The sequence below is a fragment of the Ranitomeya imitator genome, chromosome 2 (genome assembly GCF_032444005.1).
Source record: "Ranitomeya imitator isolate aRanImi1 chromosome 2, aRanImi1.pri, whole genome shotgun sequence".
In the NCBI taxonomy this organism is placed as follows: Eukaryota; Metazoa; Chordata; class Amphibia; order Anura; family Dendrobatidae; genus Ranitomeya; species Ranitomeya imitator.
Genome location: NC_091283.1, coordinates 584,468,309 through 584,490,800, shown reverse-complemented (window position 1 = coordinate 584,490,800; position 22,492 = coordinate 584,468,309). Strand labels below are relative to the sequence as shown.

The 22,492-nt window shown below is 42.3% G+C and overlaps 1 protein-coding gene across 1 annotated transcript in view; it reads left to right on the top strand.

The window, feature by feature from the left end:
- The window catches only part of LOC138665090 (uncharacterized), a 35,440-nt gene extending 16,203 nt beyond the window's left edge, over window positions 1-19,237 (top strand). Inside the window, exons 4-8 of the mRNA XM_069752264.1 lie at window positions 13,692-13,784; window positions 13,993-14,103; window positions 15,744-15,792; window positions 17,404-17,464; window positions 17,577-19,237. Coding sequence (XP_069608365.1) covers window positions 13,692-13,784; window positions 13,993-14,103; window positions 15,744-15,792; window positions 17,404-17,464; window positions 17,577-18,970 — 1,708 coding nt within the window. The 3' untranslated portion in view covers window positions 18,971-19,237. The remainder of the gene's footprint in view (window positions 1-13,691; window positions 13,785-13,992; window positions 14,104-15,743; window positions 15,793-17,403; window positions 17,465-17,576) is intronic.
- The last annotated feature ends 3,255 nt before the right edge of the window (window positions 19,238-22,492 follow it).

Genomic DNA, 22,492 nt, shown 5'->3' with positions numbered 1-22,492 from the left:
ATTAGGGTATGTTTCCACATTCCATATATGCAGCACTTTGGACCTAGCTCCACCCAAAGCACTGCCAGCTTTTGTACATGCGGTGATTCCGTATATGTTCATTGAACACGGGCGGAATCACCGCATCCTATATATAGACTGTGATATTTATCTTGCAGAGACAAGATAAGTAGACATGCTGCGGTCTATAAAGACGCGCCGCATATGCTTATACGCAGATCTTCAACCTGCGTCTTTGAACTATGCTGTAACTATAGTTGAGCGACTTTTACTTTTTTAGGATCGAGTCGGGTTTTGCGAAACCCAACTTTGTCAAAAGTCGGGTAAGGTGAAATCTGCCGATTATTGCGAAAAGTCAGGCGCCGACTGAAACACGAAACCCAATGCAAGTCAATGGGGAATCAAAGTCGGCAGTGAGTGGCGGACAGGAAAACATCTACAGTGCCCATTTTAATGCCAAAAACCTCAATTCGTATTACTGAAGCTTGTCAATCTTAATTTACTTTATAATAATAGTTAGACATTGAAAACAGGGGGTCATTTGGCTAAAGTTGTGGGGGGGTAGGGCTGGCTCAAGGTAGGGCTGGCCCAGGAACCGCGGAATATGTCATGGCGGGGGAGCAGGGAGAGGTAAGTATTTCAACTTTGCAAGTGCTGTGATCCTGAGCAAGCGGGGGGGGGGGGCACTAGTTGACACTGGCACAGGGCCCCTCATAGTACGGCGGTGTGTTTGACGGCAGTTAGCGCCTCACACTGCCAGAGACACTTTTGCATACTATGAGGGGCCCTGTGCCAGTGCCAACGAGTATGCCCCCCCACCTGATAAAGGAACCTGCACTTTCATCTGCACCTTCCTCTTTGTTCCCGTGTAAGGTGGTATAGTATGCGGGAAGGGGAACCTGACTTTCAGCAGGGTCAGACTCTGGCTGTGTAGAGTGCAAGGGGAATGTAGTGGTCTGGGTCAATGTACCAGCAGACTCATCTAGCAGTGGCTGGGCAAAGGGCAGGATGAGGAGGAAACACAGATATAGGCCCCAAATGAAAAAGTAGGCTAAAAGCAGTTCAAAATTGGGAACAGGAGTACACAGGTGGCATAGCTTTGTTCAGTGGAGGACAATTGTAATGAGTGGCTCAGACAGACTTAGTAGGCCTAAAATAAAAAAGTAGGCTAAAAGCAGTTCAAAATTGGGAACAGGAGTACACAGGTGGCATAGCTTTGTTCAGTGGAGGACAATTGTAATGAGTGGCTCAGACAGACTTAGTAGGCCTAAAATAAAAAAGTAGGCTAAAAGCAGTTCAAAATTGGGAACAGGAGTACACAGGCGGCATAACTTTGTTCAGTGGAGGACAATTGTAACGAGTGGCTCAGACAGACTTAGTAGGCCTAAAATAAAAAAGTAGGCTAAAAGCAGTTCAAAATTGGGAACAGGAGTACACAGGCGGCATAGCTTTGTTCAGTGGAGGACAATTGTAACGAGTGGCTCAGACAGACTTAGTAGGCCTAAAATAAAAAAAGTTGGCTAAATGCAGTTCAAAATTGGTAACAAGAGTACACAGGCGGCATTGCTTTCTTCAGTGGAGGACAACTGTAATGAGTGGCTGACACTGCTAGTAGCACAAAATAATAAAGTGGGCTAAATGTCTGCCAAAAAATTGTTCATAAATAAACTGGTTGCATAGCTAGGTACAGGGGTGGGCTCCTCTGCTGAGTAGCAGACAGTGGTAGTTGGCGCAAAGTATTAACTGGTCTAAATGGAGGCCAGGGCCCCGGTATATTTTTACTATCATCTATCATTTCAACAAATTTGTATTGGCAGCGCCATTGAAGGATTTAACAGCACAGACTACACAGTGGTGGATCAGGGATAGGTAAGTTTTGCAAGTGGTAGAGTACTGTTCGAGCTGGGGGGGAACACTCTCTGGTGGGCGGCGGTACTGGCACAGGGCCCCTCATATTATGTCGGTAGTACTTCATTGTACTATGAGTGACCCTGTGCCAGTGCCATCGCCCAAGAGTGGACACACCCACCTGTCCAGGCAAATGGCACTGGCATGGGTGCTTGCGCCAAGTGGTGACCACGGCCCTGTGGGGGGAGTCAGCCCATTTAGGAATGCATAAAAATTGCCTATGGTGGACATTCAGCAGCGGCAAATGGAACAATTGGAGCAGTCAGTAAGAGGAGGCCAAAAGCAAGACATTTTTCAGGCAAGCTATGTGTCAGCAGGGGAAGGTGGGGCAAAATAATTTGAAATCCATGATTGGTTCATTTTAATGAAGATTAGATCATCAACATTTCTGGTAGCCAGACGTGTCCTTTTTTCGGTCAGTATTGAACCAGCAGCACTGAAGACGCTTTCTGATAGCACACTAGCAGCTGGGCAAGCGAGCTCCTGTAATGCATATTCTGCAAATTCAGGCCAGGTGTCTATTTTAGATGCCCAGTAATCAAAGGGGAATGACCTGTGAGGGAGAACATTGATAAGGGAGGAAAAATAGTTGGTAACCATGCTGGACAAATGCTGTCTCCTGTCACTTTGAATTGATGCACCTGTCGTGTCTGCGGTCATTGCGAAATCACTCCACAACCTGGTCATAAAACCCGTGTCCAACGCCATTTTGGATTTGTGCACCTATAATACCTCTGCCATGTTGCCTCCTACAGCTCGTGTGAGAACAATCACCGCCGTTGTGTGCTGGGAATGCCTGAACCAAGCGGTCTACAAGAGTTGCTTGTTTGGTAGCCAATATTTGCTCAAGGTTCTCATGTGGCATGATATTTTGTAATTTTCCTTTATATCGTGGATCCAGGAGGCATGCCAACCAGTAATCTGTCATCATTTTGATAATGCGGGGGTTCCTTTTAAGGATACGCAAGGCATACTCAGCCATGTGGGCCAATGTTCCAGGTGTCAATTCACTGCTTGTGCTGGGTTGAGGAGCACTTTCTTGCAAATCAACATCACTTGTGGCCCGCAAAAACCCTGTACCTGACCTTGCAACGCCACCAGTTTCTATTGCCCCCTGAGAAGCATCCTCCTCCCATAAATATTCATCCCCATCATCCTCCTCCTCCTCCTCTTCATCCATCACCTCATCCAGGAGAGTTCCCTGACCAGACAATGGCTGACTGTCATCAAGACTTCCCTCCTCCTCGGCTGCAGACACCTGCTCCTTTATGTGCGTCAAACTTTGCATCAGCAGACGCATTAGTGGGATGTTCATGCTTATGATGGTGTCATCTGCACTTACCAGCCGTGTGCATTCCTCAAAACACTGAAGGACTTGACAAAGGTCTTGGAGCTTCGATCACTGCACACCAGACAACTCCATGTCTGCCATCCAACTTCTTGCCCATGTATGTGTATCCTCCCACAAATTAATTACAGCACGCTTCTGTTCGCACATCCTCTGAAGCATGTGCAGTGTGGAGTTCCACATTGTTGCAACGTTGATTATTAGGCGGTGCTGGGGAAGATTCAGTGATTGCTGATGGTTCAGCATACGGCTGGAGTGTACGGGCAACCGGCAGATGTGCGAGCAAAGTCTTCGCACCTTTAGGAGTAGGGCTGGTAACTCCGGAAAATTTTTGAGGAAGCACTGCACCACCAGGTTCAAGGTGTGAGCCAGGCAAGGTATGTGTTTCAGTTCTGAAAGGGCTATGGCAGCCATAAAATTCCTTCCGTTATCACTGACTACCTTGCCTGCCTCAAGATGTACACTGCCAAGCCATGACTGAGTTTCTTGCTGCCAGTACTCGGCCAGTACATCCGCGGTGTGTCTGTTGTCACCCAAACACTTCATTTTTAGCACAGCCTGCTGACGCTTACCACTAGCTGTTCCATAATGGGACACCTCGTGTGCAACACTGGCAGCTGCGGATGGAGTGGTTGTGCGACTGCGCTCTGTTGACGAGCTTTTGCTTCTGGAGGAGGAGGAGGGGTGTCGAGACGCCTACAGCCAACTGTTTCCTAGACCGTGGGCAAGGCAGAACTGTCCCACTATGGCTGTCCACTGTGGACCCTGCATCCACCACATTAACCCAGTGCGCCGTGATGGACACGTAATGTCCCTGGCTATGCCTACTGGTCCATACATCTGTTGTGAGGTGCACCTTTTTACTGACTGATTGCCTCAGTGCATGGACAATGCAGTCTTTGACATGCTGGTGGAGGGCTGGGATGGCTTTTCCCGCAAAGAAGTGTCAACTGGGTAGGTCATAGCGTGGTACTGCATAGGCCATTGGGGCTTTGAAAGCTTTGCTTTCAACCAACCGGTAGGGCATCATCTCTAACGAGATTAGTCTAGCAATGTGGGCGTTCAAACCCTGTGTACATGGATGACAGGATGAGTACTTTTTTTTCCTAATGAGAGTCTCTTGTAGAGTGAGCTGGACTGGAGAGCTGCATATGATGGAACTAGCGGGGGGGTGGTGGACATGGCAGATTGAGAGAGGGTTGGTGATGGTATTCTTGATGTTGGTGTACATACAGTGTTTCCTACTAAGAACCTTTTGATTCCCTGACTGCTTTGGCCTTGCGATGATACCTCCACATTTGCTGTTGGTGGTGTCCTAACCGGCGGGCTTACAGTGAGGGAAGCAATGTAGCATTGCTGACTACCTTCATTCTGAGCATGTGTACCAACAATACGGGACGTTTGGTAGTTAGTCCAGGCTTGCAAGTGCATGCTGGTTAAATGTCTAAGCATGCACGTTGTATTTAAATTTAGGAGATTCTTCCCTCTGCTAAAGGTCGTTGAGCATTTCTTACAGATAACTTTGCACTGATCATTCGGATCTTGGTTAAAAAATTCCTACACTGCACTCTTCCTACTATCGAATACCTTTTCAGGCATTGCACGCTGTGCTACTTTCACCGGATGGCCACGCTGTCCTAAAACTGTTTTTGGTTTTGACAAACGTTTTTGGCCAGATACGGGCCTGCCAGATGAAAGCTGTTGCAATGTAGATGGCTGCTGCGGATCATCCTCCTCCACTTCTGAGCAACTGACAGCAGCACCCTCTTCCCCCAATGGCTGCCAATCTAGGTCAACAACTGGGTCATCTATCACCTTCTCTTCAATGTCATGTGCACCTTCCTCTGTGTCACCGTGTAAGGTGCTATAGCGTGCTGGACAGGGCACCATAGTCTCATCAGGGTCAGATTCTGGCTCAGTACACTGCGAGGGCAATGTAGTGATCTGAGTCAATGGAACATAATAATCTAGATGTGGCTGTACATCTGTGCACTCCATGTCCGATTCATCTTGTAATGGGCTGTTAACAATTTCCCTCTCTAACCCAGGTACGGTATGTGTAAAGAGCTCCATGGAGTAAACTGTAGTGTCGCCTGCCACATCCTTCATTTTTGGTTTGGATAAAGGACACAAGGAAGCAACTTGTTCCTGACCGGGAGCATCCACTGACGACTCGCTGCTTTTATATTTAGAACTTTATGAAGGGGAGGCGAAAGAGCTAGAGGCTGAGTCAGCAAGGAAAGCCAAAACTTTTTCCTGCTGCTCCGGCTTTAAAAGCTGTTTGCCTACTCCCAGATAAGAGAGCCTTCGAGGCCTTATGTAGCCAGACGATGACGTTGGCTCAACACCTCGAGCCTTTTGTGCTATTCTGCTTTTCCCACCACCACCAGATGCTCCACCACCACCATCAGTACCAGCTGGCAACGACCGCCCACGGCCTCTTCCACCAGACTTCCTCATTTTTGGAAAAATCTAACCAAAATAACAACCATTATATGGTACTGTGAGACAAGGTAGAAGGTGTAAATAAACTTGTGGAGAATTTAAATCTCCCTTTTTTTTGGGGGGGAGACTGCACCAAAACACAGGCCCAGTGTATTACACTACACAATGTAAGTGGCAGAACGTGGCTGGAAGATATATCAAAAAATACAAGGGCTGTAGTACAATTTCAATCTCCCTACAATGATCTCAGGACAAGTATGGCAGCAATAAAAAGGACTGCTGCACACAAAAGTCTGGATAAATAAACAAGATAACTGTGCAGAAAGGAGCAACAGGATTTTTGCTTTTAAAAAAGCAGTTGGTTTGCACAGCGGCGTACAAACAGCAATGCAGCTATCAGGGAGTCTTATAAGGCAGGTATAAGAAAGAAATGCGGCACTCACCATCTGTCTTCAGCTAAAAATGTCCTTTATTTAGCACTTAAGCCTTCACAAACATGATGCGGCATCGGCAGGAGTATACGAGGGAGCGGGGGAGTGACAGGAGAGGACGACGGCCATTTCGCGCACAGGCACTTCTACGGGTCCATGTGACACATGTCCATGTGACAAGTTCAGGTGTTTCACAGGATTTTGGGAATTTTTAAATAAAAATGAACATTTAACTTTTTTTCACAAAAAATTTACTTCAGCTCCAATTTGTTTTATTTTACTCAAAGTAAAAGGAAAAATTGGACCCCAAAAGTTGTTGTGCAATTTGTTCTGAGTACGCTGATACCCAATATGTGGGGATAAACCACTGTTTGAGCGCATGGCAGAGCTCGGAAGAGAAGGAGCACCATTTGACTTTTCAATGCAAAATTGACTGGAATTGAGATGGGATGCCTTGTTGCGTTTGGAGAGCCCCTGATGTGCCTAAACATTGAAACCCCCCACAAGTGAAACCATTTTGGAAATTAGACCCCCTAAGGAACTTATCTAGATGTGTAGTAAGCACTTTGACCCACCAAGTGCTTCACAGAAGTTTATAACGCAGAGTCGTGAAAATAAAAAATCTTTTTTTTTTCCACAAAAAATATTTTTTAGCCCTCAGTTTTGTATTTTCCCAAGGGTAACAGGAGAAATTGGACCGCAAAAGTTGTTGTGCAATTTGTCCTGAGTATGCTGATACCCCATATGTTGGGGTAAACTCCTGTTTGGGCGCATGGCAGAGCTCGGAAGGGAAGGAGCACTGTTTTATTTTTTCAACGCAGAATTGGCTGGAATTGAGATTGGACGCCATGTCGCGTTTGGAGAGTCCCTGATGTGCCTAAACAGTGGAAACCCCCAATCATAACTGAAACCCTAATCCAAACACACCCCTAACCCTAATCCCAACTGTAAATGTAATCCAAACCCTAACCCTAGCCCCATCCCTAACGGGAAAATGGAAATAAATACATTTTTTTTAATTTTATTATTTTTCCCCAACTAAGGGGGTGATAATGGGGGGATTGATTTACTTTAATAGCAGGTATTTTAGCTGATTTTTATGATTGGCAGCCGTCACACACTAAAAGATGCTTTTTTATTGTAAAAAAAATAGTTTTTGCATCTCCACATTTTGAGAGCTATAATTTTTCCATATTTTGGTCCACAGAGTCATGTGAGGTCCTGTTTTTTGCGGGACGAGTTGATGTTTTTATTGGTACCATTTTCGGGCCCGTGACATTATTTGATTGCTTTTTATTCCGATTTTTGTGAGGCAGAATTACCAAGAACCAGCTATTCATGAATTTCATTTGGGGGGGGGGGGGGGGTCGAGGTTGCGTTTATACCGTCCTGTGTTTGGTTAAATTGACAATGCAGTTTTATTCTTCGGGTCAGTACGATTACGGCGATATCTCATTTATATCCTTTTTTATGTTTTGGCGCTTTTATACGATAAAAACTATTTTGTAGAAAAAATTATTATTTTTGCATCGCTTTATTCTGAGGACTATAACTTTTATTTTTTCGCTGATGACGCTATATGGCAGCTCGCTTTTTGCGGGACAAGATGACGTTTTCAGCGGTACCATGGATATTTATATATTTATTTTTTATTTATTTTTTATCGTGTTATTCCAATTTATTTGGCGGTATGATAATAAAGCGTTTTTTGCCTCGTTTTTTTTGTGACAGTGTTCACTGAAGGGTTAACTAGTGGGACGGTCTTATAGGTCAGGTCGTTACGGACGCGGCGATACTAAATATGTGTACTTTTATTGTTTTTTTTTTATTTAGATAAAGAAATATATTTATTGGAACAATAATTTTTTTTTGTATACACGTGAATATTTTAATTTTTTTTTTTTTTTACATTGTCCCGGGGGGGACATCATACTGTAGCGTCAGCTCGCTGATTTGACACTTTGCACAGCACTGTGTCAGATCAGCAATCTGACAGGCAGTGCTCCTGGCTTACCAGCGCCTGCCCTGAGCAGGAGCTGGTAAGCCACCTCCCTGCAGGACCCGGATGCAGCCCCGCGGCCATTTTGGATCCAGGGCCTGCAGGGAGAAGGAGGTAGGAGACCCTCAGAGCAACACAATCACATCGCGTTGCTCCGACAGTCTCAGGGAAGCATGCAGTGAGCCCCCTCCCTGCACGATGTTGTCCTGTGCCGCCGGAACACTGATCATGTTTGATTGCATTGTTCCGGGGGTTAATGTGCCAGGAGCGTGTCCTGGCACATAGTGCTGGATGTCAGCTGCGATAGTCAGCTGCGATAGTCAGCTGACACCCGGCCGTGAGCGCAGCTGATCATGCTGGACGTACTATCCCGTCCCTGAGAATTAAGTCCCAGGTCACCTCGACGGGATAGTACGTCCAATGGGGTTAAAGCACTCAGCACACCATTTACTTTGTATCATAACCATTATATAGGTAATGGGTGAGGACAGTAGATGAAAATAATCCCTTCCCTGAATATCCACAAGAAAAAAAAAACATAATGATGAATCCCTCTTTTAAAGGGACACTGTCACCTGAATTTGGAGGGAACAATCTTCAGCCATGGAGGCGGGGTTTTTGGGTGTTTGATTCACCCTTTCCTTACCCGCTGGCTGCATGCTGGCTGCAATATTGGATTGAAGTTCATTCTCTGTCCTCCGTAGTACACGCCTGCGCATTTAGGCCATGTTCAAATGCATAGTAAATGCTGCATATTTTTTGCACAGAAAGTTCGCTCTGTTTAAACATCCACGTAAATCAGAAGCGATTTCATGAAAACTGCGCCCACTGCAGACGCTGCTGAACTGAGTAGTTTTGTTGCCTTTTTTTCTCTAGAGGCTTCTATGTGGAGCCTTAAAAAAATGCTGGAGTGGTGCATTAAACGTCTATCTTTGTCACTTTTGTGTCACAGGTTGCACAGCTCAGAAAAAACAAAACCATAAATACAAAATCCATAGCCTTATCCTGGTGTTAAAATAATAACGTAAACCCTGACTGCTCAGACACAGCTGAGCTGGTCCCAGTCCAGGACCTGTATTGCTAGGATTTTTCCCTCTCCTATGTCTTTCCTCAGCATATAGCGAGAATTTGTGTGACACATAGACCTCTTCAATACCTTGTCCATGTAATATAATGCAATATGTCACTGTGGTGATTTTTTTTGCAAAATTGTTATTTGCAACAAATTGCAAGTGCATCGATTGCCCTGAAAACATGTATACCACTAAGGTCCTCATGCACGTATTGTATGCATTTTTTTGTTCACAGACCCATTATAATCTACATGCCAGTTATTTTTCGCAAACTATGTGTCCATGCAAAAGACAAGGGCCAATAAAAGTTTATGAGACACATCCAGCAGCACATGGATGACATCCATGTACAGTCCGTGTTTAACATTGCAAAGGATAGGAGAAGATTTGGTAAAAACAGACACACAAATTTTTTATGTGTTTAAGTATGGGCATGTGAAAGAGGCCTTAGTAATATCAAAGTGACCTCAACATACATGGCTATGAGTCATCTAACTGTGTGGTAAGGGTATGTGCACATTTTAAGTATTTGAAGCAGATATTTCTGCACAAAGGACGTGTTTTTTGGCATGAAAAACACTGTGTAAAATATGTATGGTCCATTTTTTTTCTACGTGTTTTCAAAGCGTTTCTATAGCAATTCCTTTTTCTTGGAATTTTTTTCCAGATATGTTTTCCTTTTTAATCTATATATAATTCTTGTATTTATTGCACCACAACCAGCTTAACCCCTTCACCCCCACGCCATTTTCCATTTTTGTTTTTTTACTCCACTGCTTCCAAGAGTCATAACTTTTCTATATTTCCATCAAATAGCCATATGAGGGCTTGTGTTTTGTGGGACGAGTTTTACTTTAGAATGACGAAAGTGATTTTACCACATAGTGTACTGGAAAACAGGGCAAAAATTACAAGTGCAGTAAAATTGCAAAAAAAAAAAGTACAATTCCATAACATTTTTTCAGATTTTTGAAACTACCATGTTCACAATATGGTAAAATTAAACCTAGCAATATGGTAAAACAAACCTGGCAATATGATATATGATTTTCCTGGTCAGCTGGAGTACAAAGATACCAAACATGTGTGTATACATATATATATATATATATATATATATATATATATATATATATATATATATACATACATATGTATATATATATATAGTTTTGTTTTGGTGTAGAAAAAATGCATACATTTGCATATAAAAATGCTTTGCTTTTGTCATCATTTTCCAATATGGGATATGGGACTGGATGAGGGCTCTTTTTTTACATCCTCAGCTGACGTTTTTATTGATAGCAATTAGGGGTAGATACAATGTTTTGATAGCCTCTTTTTGCATTTTATGGCAGCAGCCAAAAAAACATAATTCTGTCATTTTTTTTTCTTATTATGCCGTTTAGCAATTGGACTAAGGGATCCGCAGCGGATTTGGCCGCTGCTGATTTGCAGCAGTTTTCCATGAGGTGTACAGCACCATGTAAACCTATGGAAAAGCAAATCCACTGTGCACATGCTGCAGAAAATTCCACGCAGAAAAGCAGCGGTATATTTTCCGCAGCATGTCAATTCTTTCTGCGGATTCCACAGCGTTTCACAACTATTCCATTATAGGAATCAACAAGTGTAAAAATGCAGGTGAAATCCACACAGAATCTGCACAAAATCCGCAGGGAATCTGCAGGTAAAACGCAGGTCATTTTACATGCGGATTCTGTAGAATCCACGTGGAAAAATCCGCAGCCAAATCCGCAATGTGTGCACATACCCTAAATGTTTTTATATTTTGATAGATCAGACATTTCTGAATGCAGCTATATAAAATATGTGCTTTTTTTAATTGTTTTATTTTCTATGAGGCAAAAGGGGGGTGATTCGAACTTTTCATTTTTTTATTCTATAAAACGCTTTTTCCACTTTTTTCTTTATTTAATAGTCCTCTTAGGGTATGTTTCCACGTGCAGGAAACGCTGCGTGTTTGACGCTGCATAGAGACGCAGCGTCAAACACGCAGCATTCAGATGTTACAGCATAGTGGAGGGGATTTAATGAAATCCCGTCTCCACTATGTGTGGTAACACGCACGCGGCGGACCTGCGACTCCGGACATGCGGCGCGTCTTTTAAGATCGCAGCATGTCTGTATACCTTGGGGCGACGCTGTGCCGCCGCAAGGTATAACACAGGGCCCTATGCATGGGGTGCGATGATCACGGATGTGTGCTATGAACACATCCGGCATCATCGCGTCCAAGAAGGGGGCGGAGCTTAGCGCAGAGCTGGTTTGCCGCTCCGACTAAACTGCCGGCCATCCTGAAGGTGGACACATACCCTTAGGAGACTTGAAGCTGCGATTATCTGATCTACTATGTTAAGCATAGCAGGGTTTCAGCACTGCTGTGTATAGCAGAAATCATGATATTCCATGAACACCGGCCACAAGCCAGGGTTCACAGGAAGATTGTAATGACAAGTGCAGGGGTCATCAGCAGACCCCCGGCTGCTCGGACAACATATAGACACACCATGGTAACGTGACAGTGGCGCCGATATGCTGGATAAACGATGAGTTTCCGGGTGGAGCATGTTAAATCCCACTGTCAGTGATTGATAGCAGGGTTAAACAGGTTAACAGCCAAGGGAGGAGCAACGCTCCACCCACCGCTGTTAAAGGCACATGATGACTGATTAAATCAGTCTTCATGTGCGGGAAAAATGCAGGCTCAGCGTGTGAGCCCACATCGAAAGCAGGGACACGACAAATGACGTACATGTACGTCATATGTCGTGAAGAGGTTAAAGACTTGTGTTATCTTATTTCATGCTTGAATACAGTAGATTTTGATCAGGTAAAATTTGAATTTACTTGTTTGCACTTTCTTTTCCTGGGAAATTCGATTTGCTGAGATATTATTAATTGTGAATTTAATGTATCTTATTATGCTATGGGGTCTCTCCAGAGTGAGGAGCAAAATAAATTTACCGTGTAAACAAATAGGAAAATCCATATAGTCACCTTCTTGCTTACTTCTCTGGCCCCTCCGCTTACTCACGACTTTCGGATTTCATGGGTCCCGGATGCGTTTTGCGCAGGTGCACAGAAGGTCATAGTGTCATTATGTCTCTGCATGCACCTTGACCTCCCTCATGCATGTGCAAAACACTCCTGCACATCATGATAGGCAGAAAACCTGACAGTGTAAGAGGCCCGGAGAATCCAATGCCAACAGCAGGGGATCAGAAGATGCAGAAAATAGTGGAGGGGCCAGAGAGGAAAACGGTAAGCAAGTGTAAGGATTTTCAAATTATTTTTAAGCTTTTGAGGGCTCTTTATGGCAGAGAAAAATGGCTGCCAGTAGCCGTCATGTGCTAAATCAGCATAGAAGCAAATTACAAAAAAATCAGTCACCTGCCATGTCCCTGGCTCAGCACCAGAGCCCGCATCTTTCCCGACACTTGATGGCTGATTTAATCAGACATCCAGTGCTTCTAATAGTCATGGATGGATCCAAGATCCACCCTTGGCTGTTAGCCAGTTAAATGCCTCCAGCAGCCATTTTTATGGAGACCAACTCATTACAGCAATGGAAGAGCGGGGGATCCGGCCTTTCACAAAATGTCAGCGGAGCCCCCACACCACAGAGCATCTACAAAAGTGCGTGCACCAGCCGGGGATAGATGTGTGGGGGCTCTGTGATTTCCACAAATTACAGTGGTGCCGGGGCTAATCTGTGAAACTGCCGCTCATCAGCCTGAGAAATGTCTCCTGGTAATTGCATCCGGCCTATAAGATGCACCCCCATTTTCCCCCAATGTTTTTTTGGAAAAAAGTGCGTCTTATAGTCTGAAAAATATGGTAATCCAATTAATAAAAGGCATAACAAGAAAAAATATCAAAACTCCAGAATTATGCTTTTTTCGTCGCCACAGCATTGCAATAAAATGCAATTAAATGCAATTACAGAATTAAATCTAATTGTATCGATAAAAACGTCAGCTCAAGTGGCAAACAATAAACCGTCACCCAGCCCCAGAAAGTTACTCATGTTGGAAAATGACGACAAACGCAAAAACTTTTTTTTTATACAAATTTTGGATTTTTTTAACAAAAAAAAGGTTCACATCTTTATGAACCGAAACATTGCTGAGATGGGCTAATAAAAGTAGTTCCTTCCTTTTTCACTGAGAATGGTGTGCTACCTCCATTTTTTTTATTTCTATCTATCTATCTATCTATCTATCTATCTATCTATCTATCTATCTATCTATCTATCTATCTATAGTATCTACAGTATCTATCATATCTATCTATCTCATATCTATCTATCTATCTATCTATCTATAATAACATTAGTTCATGTGTCATCTTTAAAATAGGTAATTTAGATTATATATACATGTACACATGCTAATATTATATCAGAAAATTATTGTCAAAAGGATTGTACAAAAGTGATGTAACCTGTTGTGATTATCTTACAGGACCCTTAAACTTTCTCTCCCTTGGTGTATTTTAACTCCGATGGAAGAAAAATCACTTGGATTTCGTATTGATGCTGGAGCTGAGGTTACTGGGTAAGTTTTTGTGTGTATATATATATATATATATATATATATACATATACATACAGTGTATGATCATATAGATAGTGATATAAATGATCCAACATTTCCTAATTGATATTTTTCTGCATAGAGTGATTTGCTAAAATTTCTGAAATGAATAAATATATTCTGCATTATTTTGGTATTTTTATACTAAGGTATGATTATCTCTTTGTAGGCTGTTGTTCTCTATTAAAGCTAATATTACTGTATATCTGTTCCTGGAAGAAACGGGGCTAGTGGTAGACAAATGTCATGCTATCATTCTCGGAATTACAATGAAAGGACCGTAAGTAATTTGGCATCTGAAACTCAAAACCCACACATGGTTCATTAAGATCTTTTTTTCACAGTTGTTGGTTGTTGATTCTGCACTAAAGGCCCCTTCACATTTAGCGACGCTGCAGCGATACCGACAACGATCCGAATCGCTGCAGCGTCGCTGTTTGGTCGCTGGAGAGCTGTCACACAGACCGCTCTCCAGCGACCAACGATGCCGGTAACCAGGGTAAACATCGGGTAACTAAGCGCAGGGCCGCGCTTAGTAACCCGATGTTTACCCTGGTTACCATGCTAAAAGTAAAAAAAAACAAACAGTACATACTTACCTACAGCCGTCTGTCCTCCAGCGCTGCGCTCTGCTTCTCTGCTCTCCTCCTGTACTGTCTGGGAGCCGGAAAGCAGAGCGGTGACGTCACCGCTCTGCTTTCCGGCTCACAGCCAGTACAGGAGGAGTGCAGAGCACAGCGCTGGAGGACAGACAGCTGTAGGTAAGTATGTACTGTTTGTTTTTTTTTACTTTTAGCATGGTAACCAGGGTAAACATCGGGTTACTAAGCGCGGCCCTGCGCTTAGTTACCCGATGTTTACCCTGGTTACCAGTGAAGACATCGCTGGATCGGTGTCACACACGCCGATCCAGCGATGTCTCCAGGGAGTCCAGCGACCAAATAAAGTTCTGGACTTTATTCAGCGACCAACGATCTCCCAGCAGGGGCCTGATCGTTGGTCGCTGTCACACATAACGATTTCATTAACGATATCGTTGCTACGTCACAAATAGCAACGATATCGTTAACAATATCGTTATGTGTGAAGGTACCTTAACATATATCACCAAACTGTTCTTTGTGGAAGTACTCGTTAATTAGTGCATACTACAATTGTTTGCTTGTTACCTTGGGAGTGCCCACAAATATCTCACTATAGGGCATAAAGTTGGAGATTGATTTTTTTTTAAGCTGTACAATATTATTATCAGGTCACTCCAAGCTGCAGTTATATTGTTATATTGATCCAAATTATACAGCTACCTACTATATTAGGCTGCATATACCTAAAGCTTTGTACACATATCAAAGTAAACCTTAAAGTGCATAAGTTAAGCACACTAATGTGTGTGCATGCATCCAGTGTATTCACTGTATAGGAAAGTGGAGATCGGTGCTCTTTCTTATGTTGATTAATATAGTAAAAATAAATCTTTCACAAACTATGCTTTGTATGTTTTTTTTTTTTATTACAGTGACAGTCATTAGAGTTGTATGTCACTGTAAGCCTAGACTTGTTTTGGAGGTCCACATCTTGAGTGCTTCCAAGTGAGAAATTTGAGGGAAGAAAAAAAAAATAAGTGTAAAAAGAGCCTATTTAAAAAAACTTCACGTGGACATAGATTAAATACTCTTTTATCATGAAGGGGGATATGTTTATCATAAAAAATACATTTCGTTTGAAAACTGTGGTGATATAGTGCTAGAAATGTTCCATTGACTTACTGATGTATTAGCTGTCCACTCTTGAACATAGAGATAAATCCTAAATATGAGATATAAAAAGGGTTGGTGAGACATTTGACTATTTGTAATAACAGTAAGTAGTACAACTATATATACAGTATATGCTCATATACATTTTATTCATTAATCCTAGGGGATTGGAAATGGCAGAAGCCTTGTTGCACTCACTTGGGGCCAGCCTAGTAAGTAAAAAATATTAATATGGTAAAAAACAGCAACTTGTGTTTCCATTTAAGTTCACAATGGGGTCTTTCAGATCATGTACATGAAAATCAGCTAATATCCAATAATTTTGCATTTGAGATAGTTAACTTGACATTATGGAGGGGCACTGCTATGGAACGGAAGGTTGGTTTTGGGCCCCATTTGCTGATTGTCAAGGGGTACATAGAAGCCACTCTGCCTGGCTTGGGTATTTAGACAGAACCAGGGCAGAAAACTGAATCTTTTCCCCAGTTTATCCAAGGCCAGACTACACTGTTTTTCTATAATGTTGGCATCTCAAGCCTGAGATTTTAGCAATCTCATTGGTATTGCTGGAACTGTAAAGCTTTGTGTTTTTTTTTTTCGCAGTAAAAAAATGCAACAAAAGAGTGGCAAAAGAGCAATGTGTGAACAAACCCTTACTCCTTTTACTATGGTGTTGGCATCTCAAGATGCCCACCTATTAGCGTGCTGGGTTTGATCTATTCCCCCGCTACTAAATACCCCACTTCTGAAAACTGATCACATTTACATACAGTAGATCAATTAACCACAAAATTGGGTTTATCCTCAAAACAGAAATGTTTTGGACAAAATGGAATCATTCTGCTGTTCCCATCCCATCAAAAGAGTAAGGGCTTGTTCACATATTGCACTCTTGCCACTGTTTTTGTTGCGTTTTTTACTGCAGAAAAAACACAATGCTTTAAAGTTCCAGCAACACCAACGAGATTTCTAAGATCTCCGGCACACAGTGTGTTTTTTTTCCTTGGTTATTTCCAGCTGCTGGGCGTTTTTTTTTTTTTTTTTCAAATCTGCAGCATATTAATTCTTTCAGCATTTTTGTAACGATTTTAATCCATTAAAATGACTGGGGAAGAAACGCAAGTAAAAATACATAAATAATGCATGAACAAATGTTGCAAGAATGCACTCTTTTAGGCCAGTCTCACACGTCCAGATAATTCCGGTACCGGAAAAATCGGTACCGGAATTATCCGTGTCCGTATGCCCGTGCGTTTATGTGGCACATCAGTGTGGCACACGTGTGGCATCCGTGTGCCTCCCGTGTGCCGACTGAGGACCACACGGAGCGTGCAGGAGACAGCGCTAGAGATAAGCGCTGTCCCCTGCATCTGGTGCTGAAGCCGCCATTCATATCTTCTCTCCAGCAGCGTTCACTGGAGAGAAGATATGAAAAATCCTTTTTTGTTTAAAATAAAGATCCCTGTCCCCACCCCCCTCCCACTCCCTGTGCGCCCGCCCGCTGTTAATAAAATACTCACCCGGCTCCCTCACAGCGTCCTGTCCTCGCTGCAGCTTCTCCTGTATGAGCGGTCACGTGGTGCCGCCCATTACAGTGATGAATATGCGGCGCCACCCCTATCAGCTCTAACAAGAGAATGTGGCTGATCCCTTTAAATAGATCGCATCTAAGCTTACTGGCCGTCCAGCTAGACACAAGCATACACGTTAGTTCAGACAGGGCCCCACACTGGATACAAAATCTAATCATAGCACATTAACAGAATGACTCATTCATTATGAAGCAAATCTAAAATAAATATTTTTTTTTCTTAATAAAACAGGTATGTACTGTGTTTGATCTTGCCCTCTCTGTGGCTAACGTTCCTATTGCAGCCGCCTACAGTAAGTTTAATTGTTTGTTTGTCTTTGCATTTTTTTTTTTGAGTTTATGCTAATTTGAAAATGCTGTTTAAGTCATTTCATATATTAAATCCTAGCAAAACTTTCTTTTCAGACCTTTTACCCACGGATATTCTTCAGATGCTTCCGCTCGGAGGTGGTGCATCAGGAAATGAAGACACGCAGAACTCCATGACTTATGAAAATGCAGATTTTAATGATGCTAAACCTGACTCTGAAATTATGTCAACAGAATTAATTATGGATGTGGTTGAAATTATAGATAATGAATTAATTATGGAAGAAGGTTTCGATAAGAACGACAATGATGTGAACAATGACATGGAAAATCATTATTTAGGTATGGAAGAAGGTTCGGATAATACTGATTCATATGGTATGGACACTGACACGGTAGATTCTGGTTATTATGAGGAAGAAGGAGAAGATATTGCAAATTTATCAGATTTTGATGCATCATACGTGGACCTTGATGTGGTAGACGAGGGTTCAGAAATAGAAGTAGTAAATTTCTATGAAGACTATATAACAGAAACTATGGAACAAGATGATGAGGACGTGGTACACAAGGGTTCAGAAGTAGAAGTAGTAGAGGTGTATGAAGTCTATACAACAGAAAGCACAGAACAAGATGATGAGGACGTGGTACACAAGGGTTCAGAAGTAGAAGTAGTAGAGTTGTATGAAGTCTATACAACAGAAACTATGGAACAAGATGATAACGTTGATCAAGCAGACAAAGATGACTTAATAGCTACTGAAATAGATATAATCTCTGGAGAGGAAGATTTATCTTCAGTTACAAGCTCTTTCACAGAAGAAACAGAACAATACACTAGCGATGTGAACAATTCTGCAGAAGACAATGGTATAGGTGACATATTGCTTGATGGCATTGCATTTGTTAATATACCTACTAACGAGGAATATTATCTGACAAGTTTTTCTGAAGCAATTGATAAAAATGACTATGAATCAAGTAATGAAATTGTGGACACTGTCTTTGTAATAACAGATGTGTTAAGTGAAAACGTGATAAGTACTTCTAGTGTTGAAGAAGTTAGTAACGTTGTTGATGCAGCCAGTGAGAGCTCTAAAAGTATTTCAAATGTAGCTGAAGAAATAATAGTAGGAAGCAATATTGGATTTGCTGGAGTTGATGACAATGTAGACTCTCAGATGGTAGGACATATGATTTTAGGTTTTTCTGATGGCAACGCAGGTGGAAAAGCAGAAAACATGGGCTATGTTAGTGATGGATCTTTCTTTAGCACATATGGAGATGAAATACAGGGATGGGGAATTATTGATGGTAATTCTGAAAAACAACAGAGTTCACAACATGGAGGGGGGTCTGGTGGAGGTAACTTAGGATATACGAAGATAGCAAATGGAGGGGGATTTTCTGGAGCATGGGGATCTTATGGAGGTGGAGATGACTTTAAAAAACATAAGAGTCATAATAAGTTTTCTAAAAAATGGTGGTAACTGGAGCAAATAAATAAATGATGAGAAATTTCATAATGGAGAATCAACAGAATGATCTTATGAAATATTAAGCTTAACATTAATATAATAAACCTAAATGAATCAAAATTTCTCTGTAAATTAATTTTTTTAAAGGTGCTTGTGGATAAACCTGCATAAGCCACAGCTGTTCTTTTATAATTTGCTAATTAATTCTGCCGAAAAATCTAAATTGTCCAAAATGACATGTGCTTTAATCATAAATAAATTTAACTCAGCAAACTTCCAGTGGTGTGTTTTTATTACTTTGAAAGGGTTTAAAACACAAAAATTGACTCTCCAAAACAAGCACTACTTTTGAATGTAACAAGTTTACGTTATATTCTATGGGTTTTGCACTTATTTTACTCTCTAGTGTGAGAATGGGAAAATCATGGTAACTGGCTCTGTGGACACCATATTTTATGTATCTGGGCTGATTGCACTTGTTAGGCATGGTTTAGCAATATGTAAGCACTGTGTATTAGGCCCTGGACAGGCACAGTTTAGTACTATACAAGCCTTTTTTTTTAACACTGTGGCATGGATTTAAACAATTCGTGCTTTCAAATGCAAGTCTGGAACAAAATGTCAGACTTGTGCAAAGTGTACCAAATCTATAAAGAGGTGCATGCCATTTAATCTATTTGATACATCTTTGGGCTGTCCATGCTCCGGAAAATGAAACCTATGTCAGCCATAAACTAGCACAGATTTCAGCTTTAATTTACCCCAGTTTTCTAACATACATTAGAGTAAAGTCGCAGTTGCCCACACTTTTACTAAGCCATACCTACTTTTTTAATAAAGTTAGACTTTTTTGCAGAAGGGCAAAAACTCATAACATTTTTCCCACCAATTTTTTAATGCCTTAAAACTGGCTTGAGTGGAGTGTTAAATCCCATCATCCTATAGATGTGTCAAAGCACAACAAGAAAATATGGCATTCCCTGGACACATCTTGGTTCTATATGGACACAATAAAACACTATAAAGATGTAAAGGTGAACAGTGTTACTATCATTAGGCATTCTTTGTCTCTATGTAAAAACTTAAAGCAGAATGCCAGTACTGTTTGGATTTTAGTAGGCACTCTAATTAAAAACCAAAAGAAATGAACTGAGGTTTAAGTTGGTATACATGTAGCTTATAGAAGCATATATAAGCTGTTTTAAATAAATAAGTACAAAGCAATAGTGCATATACAAGTACTAGATGGTGGCGCGATTCTAACACATCGGGTATTCTAGAATATGTATATAGTTTATTTATGAAGTTTTCAGAATAATGCAATTTATGCAAAGGATTTGGCCGGCCACGACCAATTAGTGAAGCGTGGTTCAAATTCCGCGACAATTTGCGGGTGGACTGCGACTGTTGCTGATTGTTCGTGGCCGGGCGTGACCAATCAGTGAAGGCAGGGCCAAGTCCAGGTTTTTGAGAGCCCCGGGCGAAAGAGTCTCAGTGGGCCCTCCTCTTTAACACATACCACGATTCATGATGCACAGATACAGCAGAGAAATATAGCACAGCCAAGTAGCGCATAACACAGCCCACGTAGTATATAACACAGCCCACGTAGTATATAGCACAGCCACACAGTATATAACACAGCAACGTAGTATATAGCACACGCTCCGGTCCCAAGAGTGCATTGCAGTCTCGTGAGATGATGACGTAGCGGTCTCGCGAGACCGCTACGTCATCATCTTGCAAAACCGCAATGCATGGACCCGAGCATCGCGAGGAGCGGGAAAGGCCTGGGCTGGATCCGGGGGCCGACGGAATGTGAGTATACTCTTACATTGTGTAGTGTTATACACTGGGCTTGAGTTTTGGTGCAGTCCCCCCCCCCCCCCCCGAAAAAATGGAGATTTAAACTGTCACAAAGTGGAACTATGTCAGTTCTGTTAGTTTGTTGTATATCAGCCAGCCACGTTCTGCCACTTACATTGTGTAGTGTCATACACTGGGCCTGAGTTTTGTTGCAGTCTCCCCCCCAAAAAAAGGAGATTTAAATTGTCACAAAGTGGATCTACGTCAGTTCTGTTAGTTGGTCGTATATCTTCCAGCTACATTCTGCCACTTACATTGTGTAGTGTTATACACTGGGCCTGAGTTTTGGTACAGTCTCCCCCCAATAAAAGGAGATTTAAATTGTTGCAAAGTTGATCTACGTCAGTTCTGTTAGTTTGTCGTATATCTTCCAGCTACGATCTGCCACTTACATTGTGTAGTGATATACAACGGGCCCGAGTTTTGGTTCAGTCTCCCAAAAAAAGGGAGATTTAAATTCTCAACAAGTTTATATACACCTTCTACCTTGTTTTACAGTACCATATAATGGTTGTTATTTTGGTTGCATTTTCCCAAAAATGAGGAAGTCTGGTGGAAGAAGCCATGGACAGTCGTTGCCAGCTGTTATTGATGGTGGTGTTGGAGCATCTGGTGGTAGTGGGAAAAGCAAAAGGCTCGAGGTGTTGAGCCAGCATCATTGTCTGGCTACACAAGGCCTCGAAGGCTCCCTTATCTGGGAGTAGGAAAACAGCTTTTAAAGCCGGAGCAGCAGGAAAAAGTTTTGGCTTTCCTTGCTGACTCAGCCTCTAGCTCTTTCGCCTCCTCTTCAAAAAGTTCAAAATATAAAAGCAGCGAGTCGTCAGTGGATGCTCCCGGTCAGGAACAAGTCGCTTCCTTGTTTCCTTCACCCAAACCAAAAGTGAAGGATGCGGCAGGCGATACTACAGTTTACTCCATGGAGCTCTTTACACATACCGTGCCTGGGTTAGAAAGGGAAATTGTTAACAGCCCATTACAAGATGAATAGGACATGGAGTGCACTGATGCACAGCCACAGCTAGATTATAATGCTGTTCCATTTACTCAGATCACTACATTGCCCTCGCAGTGTACTGAGCCAGAATCTGACCATGATGAGACTATGGTGCTCCGTCACGAACGCTATAGCACCTTACATGGTGACACAGAGGAAGGTGCACATGACATTGAAGAGGAGGTTATAGATGACCCAGTTGTAGACCCAGATTGGCAGCCATTGGGGGAAGAGGGTGCCGCTTCCGGTAGCTCAGAAGCAGAGGAGGATGATCCGCAGCAGCCATCTACATCGCAACAGCTTTCACCTGGCAGGCCCGTATCTGGCCAAAAACGTTTGTCAAAACCAAAAACAGTTTTAGGACAGCATGGCCATCCGGTGAAAGTAGCACAGCGTGCAATACCTGAAAAGGTGTTCCATACTAGGAAGAGTGTAGTGTGGCAATTTTGTAACCAAGATCCGAATGATCAGTGCAAAGTTATCTGTAAGAAATGCTCAAAGACCTTTAGCAGAGGGAAGAATCTCCAAAATTTAAATACAACGTGCATGCTTAGACATTTAACCAGCATGCACTTGCAAGCCTGGACTAACTACCAATCGTCCCGTGCCATTGGTGCACCTGCTCAGAATGAAGGTAGTCAGCAACGCTACATTGATTCCCTCACTGTAAGCCC